The 6,715-nt window shown below is 47.6% G+C and overlaps 1 protein-coding gene across 1 annotated transcript in view; it reads right to left on the reverse strand.

Annotated features, from left to right (window-relative positions):
* NGEF (neuronal guanine nucleotide exchange factor) overlaps positions 1-6,047 on the reverse strand; it is a 50,786-nt gene extending 44,739 nt beyond the window's left edge. Inside the window, exon 1 of the mRNA XM_034781888.1 lies at positions 5,843-6,047. Coding sequence (XP_034637779.1) covers positions 5,843-6,044 — 202 coding nt within the window. The 5' untranslated portion in view covers positions 6,045-6,047. The remainder of the gene's footprint in view (positions 1-5,842) is intronic.
* Between the last annotated feature and the right edge of the window lie 668 nt (positions 6,048-6,715).

Consider the following 6,715-nt stretch of genomic DNA (forward strand, 5'->3'; position numbering starts at 1 on the left):
TGGCCAGGCATCAGCAAAGACATAAAGAATAAAGTATCTGCATGTGAACATTGTAGAACTAACAGACAAACAAAATACAAAGAACCTTGAATAACAACGCCCCTATCTGACAGACCTTGGAAGAGACTAGCTGCAGATTTATTCAAATTCGGGGGACATAATTACCTAGTCATCATGGTCTGTTTTTTTCAGGTATACAGAAATAATGAACTTCAAAGACAGTATGACCGTGTAAATACTGTAAATGGTAAGAATGGGAACAGGGGTGGGCAAACTACGGCCCGTGAGCTGGATCTGGCACGTCAGGGCTTTGGATCCGACCCACGGGATTGCCATCCCTGTGGCGCTGTGGGCCCGCGCCACTCCCGGAAGCGGCCAGCACCATGTCTTTTTGGCCCCTAGGGAAGATGGGGGGCAGAGGTCTTCGCGCGCTGCCCCCGCCTGCAGGTTCCGCCCCCTACAGCTCCCATTGGCTGGGAATGGGGAACCGCAGCCAATGGGAGTTTTGGGGGAGGTACCCGCAGGCGAGGGCAGCACGCGGAGCCCTCTGTCCCCCAGGGGCCACAGGGACAGGGCTGCTTCCAGAGCAGCGCGGGGCCAGGGCATGCAGGTAGCATGCCTTAGCCCTACTGCGCACCGCTGCCACCCCAGAGCTGCTCAAGGTAAATGGCACTGGGCCGGAGCCCACACCTCGAACCCCTCCTGCATCCCACACCCCAACCCCCTGCCATGAGCCCCCTAGCCCACTGCTGCAACCTTCCTGCACCCCAACCCCCTGCCCTGAGCCCCCTCCTGCACTCCACACCCCTCCTGCCCCCCAACCTCCTGCCCTGAGCCCCCTCGTACACCCCGCACTCCTCCTCCACCCCAACCCCTTACCCTGAGCCCCTTCCTGCACACCGTACCACCTCCCACACCCCAACTCCCTGCCCCAGCCCTACATTCATGGCCCTGCATGCAATTTCCCCACCCAGATGTGGCCTCGGGCCAAAAAGTTTGCCCACCCGATGTAGAACATCACCCTGATGATGAACACAGCTGGTGCGTATAAGCAAGCTCTATGACCAGTCCATATCTGGTACAGAACAACATGACAGGTACTGCGACTCCTCGGCACATTCACTCACAGCACATACAGAGCACAGTGAGGCAGGAGGAGGGATAATAGACAACACAACTCAAGACCGAAATGGTTGGGTTGTTTTCAGACTCAACCTGAACCCAACACTCGTAGTCAGGTCCTGTTGGGTTAGGTTGCAAGGCTCTACAACAGAGGATTGTTCTCAGAGATTCAGCTCATAATATGTCTCTCCACTGGTTACAGTTTCATTTTCCCCCTTTACCACAATGTTTTGTTAATTTAACTTATGTTATCTAATTTAGACTGTAAACTCCCATGGGCAAGGACCTCGTCCTCTTCTATGCCTATAAAAGAAAAATCCCACTAATGGAGATATAGGAATAATTAACCTACTGCAGCTGACCCTTGTTCAGTCTGTGACTGATGGTAATCTTTCTCCTAAAGAGTACAACGGGGTGTAGGCAAGTATGTCTTACACACATCAGTTTGCAGATTTTTAGCTTCCTGAGAGCAGCATTTCTTGTAGCAGGGTAGGAAGGATGGTCCAGTGCCTAAGGCTGTGGACTGGAACCTGGAAAGTCCCACTGGGTTCTTGGCTCAGCCACAGACTCCCTGTAGCACCTTGCACAAGTCATTTAATCTACCCTGTGCCTCAGTTCCCCATCTGTAAAAATGAAATACTCCACCTTACAGGGGTGTTGTGAAAATAAAATCCATTATGATTTGAGATGCTCAGACACTAAGGTAATGAGGGCCATATAAGTACCTAGATTGATATTTGGCAATGAGGTTGTTTTGGTGTCTAGGGCTGTTTTTACATCTTTATCAAGCGTTTCATTAACACATTGTCACTAAATTAAGACTACAATGGCACATCTGCCTTGGGAGATTAGTAGAAATGCAGCAGGAAGGAGACAACAGATCAGGCAGCGCGTATGCAAATTTAAAACTGTTCACTACATCCCTGAACTATGCCCAAAATTCAGCTGTTTTGTCTGACAAATATTGTCGGACTTCTTCTGGCATCTAGCTTACTCAAGCTTTCTCAATGCCTTCTGTTTCTTCCTTGGTTCAAGCTTCCCATAGCATCCTCCAAGGCTCAGCCTCTCCTCATCAATAACCCTATACCTAACTGCAGACTTCTCCTGGTAAATGTCCTCGGTGGTTCAAGTAGGCTCCTCACTACCAACTGTAGGGTTTTGCCTGATAGCTTATCAGAATCTCTAGCAGATTTCCCATGATGGCCCATTACAGGCTTCAGCCTTCTCTCCCCTCTGGAACTCTGATGTCCTGGAGCATCTCTTCCAGGCTGCCAAGATATCAAAGCCTGAACTGTTCAACATGGTTTTCCGAGTCACTATTTGGACTTTATACTGGATTGCCACATAACAAAGCTTTGTTAAAGTGGAGCTAAGGCTGCTGCTGTACAGCAGAGCCACCTTATCCTTTCATGCCTCCAGAACATGGAACTCCAAAACCCAAACATGGGAAAATCAGGAAAGGCTCAGTTACACTCCTCCCCCGCACCAAACCCCAACGTATTCCTTAAAAGAACATTTTATGCTTAAAAAAAACAAAACTCCATAACCTTGAGAGAACCAGTTAAGGTAACCCTTTCCACATAGGAAACCCCAACAATCTTAAATCTGCCTCAGATGGAGACCACAAGAAACTCAGAATGTCAGTGTACCTTATCCCTTCTTAACATACATTGCCAGTACAGATATGTGTCTAACACAACTATACAATAAGACTCTGATTTGTATAACCCCACAAGTCTTTCAGTGTGGTCTGTATATTTCCGTTGGCCCAGCAATGTTTTTTTTTGGTGTGTGTGTGTGTGAGAGAGAATTTTAGAGAGGATGTTAAATTAAGCTTTACATAGAAACTTAGCTATACAGCCTTAACTGTAGAGCAGCTATCAGCTGCTCCATAATTAAAGACAAAAAAATCATTTATGAAACCAGTTAGGGTTGCTAAGTGACCACAGTTAAATTACCTACCACATAATTTAAAAAGCTCAACCACCTAAAGACAAGGAGATCAACAGCTAAGTACATCATATATTTTATACTGACCACATATGTTATTCTCATCAAGTACAAAGATATGCATTTTATCATAACCTTAACTCTGACCTATGGATTTTGGGGTTATATTTTACATATTTTTGTTATCTACATTTCAGGAACTATTACTTTATAAAGAGAATCCGATAAATATATTCACTGATGTTTCTCACTTAACAATAGACAATCTAATGCTTTAATAATGTATTTATTTGGTGGGTTTTTTTGAGAGTTAAGTTGTATATGCTGGGCAAGTGGCCCGATAGCGATTCACGAATATAGTGTCCACTTATTTTAAATATCAAACAAATATAAAAGCCGTTGAAGTCTCCAAATTATACATTCAGCTAAGAATATATGCCCAAGGGTGGCCAAACTTTCTGATCCTCTGAGCCGCATACAACAATCTTCAAAAGTTCAAGAGCTGGGGCGCACCTGCTGGGGCTCGGGGCTTCAACCCTGCGGTGCAGTGGTGGGGCTAGAGGCTTCTGCTCTGTGGGGAGGGGGATCTTGGGGCTTCAGCTTTGGAGGAGATGCCTGTCTAGACTCGTGGTTCAGCTCTGCGGGGAGTGGGGGTCTCAGGGCTTCAGCTCCGCAGGAGGTGGCTGTCTGGGCTCGGGGTTCAGCCCTGTGGGGAGGGGGTCTCAAAGCTTCAACCCCACAGGAGGCGCCTGTCCGGGCTTGGGGCTTCAGCCCTGCTCCTGCTGAAGCCCCAAGCCCCAGCAGGCACACCCTGCAGGGTTGAAGCCGGGAGAACCACTCCCTGCTGGGCAGAAGCCAGAGGTGACACCTGGGAGGGCCCATGGAATCACATACCATCCCCCAGATTTTTGTCAGGATTTGATGGCCCTGCTCAGTCACTTGGTGCCACTGGGCCATCCTCCCTGCACGGCAGCTGCTGGAGCTGGCAAGCTGGGCGCTGCAGTCATGGGGAGAGGCAGCGGCAAACAGTTGGGATCTGCAGGGAGGACCGTTCAGGGTAAGGGAGGAGCATGGGGGCAAGACTTAAGCTGTTAGAGGGGGGCAAACCTCATCAGGTACCAGTCGTCACTGGCAGAAGCCCCTAGCCCCACCATCCCGCCGCAGGGCAGAAGCCCCAAACTTTGCCCCCGTCTGGTAGGCAGAGAATGGGAGGGTGTGGGGGGCTCCGTGAGCCGCACTTTAACTGTAAAAGAGCTGCATATGGCTCTTGGCCACCCCAATATATGCAATTTTGGGTTCCTCTTATTCTCATACTTGCCTTCCTCCTTCTGTCCACACTCCTATTTGTATTGCATTTTCTCCCTAGTTAGGCCTCAATCCTGAAAACTGATTTATGTGAGTGGACACACACTGCCTGACAAAGCCACTGGGGTTCCACACAGGTGCAGTATTCCATCCACATGAATCAGATTACAGGATCAGATCTTTAGTTTATAATCTCTTTCAGGCAGGGACTGTCTCTCTTATAGTATGTTTGTTCAGCCCCAGCTCAATTTGGTGCTGATTCGAATTGGTGCCTCCGGGTGCTACTGTAATCCAAATAATATACTTAATAGGAAAGTGTATTTATAATAAAGTTAAGTAAATATGTGGATTTGCGTTTGAGGTTGAATGTGTATATACATAACGTGTTGCTTTTTTCAAAGGGGTTTTATGTTGAGTTTGTATTTTGAAATTTTTGTTGAAAGAACAGTATTTATTTAGATTTAGTGTAAAAGTGGCTGTGTTGCAATCCTGGTCCATGCTCCCATCCCCAGGAAGCCCTGGAGGAGACAGGAATCTCCCACTGCTTCCTGTAGAGACGAGTGACTGGATTGCATGAACTGAAAGGGTTTGCCTTTAGATATCTTTAGCTTGTAGGCACTTTTTGATTGTTTTTATTTGGTCTTTTCCTTATCTACCTCTGTGGAGTAGCCAGGGTGGAAGAAAAGCACACTAGATCAGCGATGGCTGGAGCATCTGGAAAATGGAAGTCGGGGGAATACCCCAATTTAGTTTTTAAAAAGATAGCAAAGATGTCTTGTTTTTTCATTTTTTGTTTTTGTTTGTCTATTTATCTGTCTAGTCTATTTAAATGTAAGCTCTTTGGAGCAGGGACTGTTTCTTGCTCTCCCTGCAAAGCACCTAGCACAGCAGAGTCCTGATAAGGCCTCTTGGTGCTACTCTATCATAAATGATTGATAATAATAAACTATGTTGGGATCCAGTGAAGATCTCGATTGATGGCTGATGAGAAGCTCTCTCCTGTGGGGAGCTTTTTCCACTTCTTGTGCCCTCACACCTTGAGGGCAGCGGAGGGTGGCACATGACTGCTATTAGGGAGATTCATTTTTGCTCTCCAATTATTGCTGCTTTCAAGGTTCAGGCAACCTGAACAATAAGGAGCTAACATCCAGAAGAATCTTAAATGGATGGTATCTTTAACTAATATAAATACTGCCCCAAGATTAAAAGGCTAGAAAAGAACCTACTTGAACCACTTCGTACAAATTTCAGGCCAAATTTAGTTCTGACAGGTTTTATGTAAATGTTTGAACTATTTTCTCTTATTTATATTCAGCGTCTTCACTCATCAGAAATGCATGAGCAAAGACTTCGCACTCTAGAAATCTAGGAACATTACCTGGGTTAATAGGGGCAGTATTTCTGTCAGACAGCACCATGCCTTAGGCAGCCCATAAGTTTATGGCACAACAAACATGGCCCTTACCTATTTGTTCAATGAGGGTTTTCCAGGAGTCAGTTGTCATGGGGTGGATCATTTGCAGGGTTTCAGGGAGAGCAGCAGGGCACTCTGGGAGCACAGGGCTCTCATCAGGGATAAGCACTGGTCCAGCTGTGGAAGGGGATTCTCTTTGGGAGAGAAATATAGAGTCAGGCATTGTCAGTCGAGCTGCCCTCAGCCCAAGCATTTGATACACCCAGCTTCCATATACACCAGTGGGCTCTGGCACTTACCAGCATCAGTGGCCAGCAAGACACACTATTTAGGGATCCTGAGTGTGTATCTTTCAGAACTACCCTACGATTCACCTCCATCGGGCAGGCACACTCCTTCCTCTCCAAAAAACTCCTGTGTGCCACAGGAGCTGTCTTTGAGCACTGGGAGTGGAGGCTTTGGCCCTGCAGGAGAGCAGTAACCTCCCCTGATTCCACCCGGAGCTGGGGTATGGGATCCCATCACCGACTGAGCTTAGCCCTGTGCAAGGACAGAGCCAGCCTCAGAGCAGGTGTGTGTGTGTGTGAGACACAGAGAGAGAGAAATATTCTGGCTGGGGTTCAGCTCAGGTCTGTATAGAGTAGGGAGGACAGAGGATGAATGCATCTCAGTTCCAGTACATGGAAGGAGGCAGAGGGAAGGGATGCTGAGAGTTCAGTCACATACCCTGGTGTAGGAAGAGGGTACTGGAATCTAGGTTCTAGCTGGAGTTCAGCCTGGATTGGTACAGGAAGATGGGGGGAGAAATGGGGATCAGCCCGGTTGGGGTGAGGGATGTTGCGAGGAGGGAGAAAGGAGTGTGATGGAAATCAGCCCTGGTTGATGCATAGGTATGGGGGGGGGCAGGGGATATAATGGAGATCA

The sequence above is a fragment of the Trachemys scripta genome, chromosome 9 (genome assembly GCF_013100865.1).
Source record: "Trachemys scripta elegans isolate TJP31775 chromosome 9, CAS_Tse_1.0, whole genome shotgun sequence".
Classification (NCBI taxonomy): domain Eukaryota; kingdom Metazoa; phylum Chordata; order Testudines; family Emydidae; genus Trachemys; species Trachemys scripta.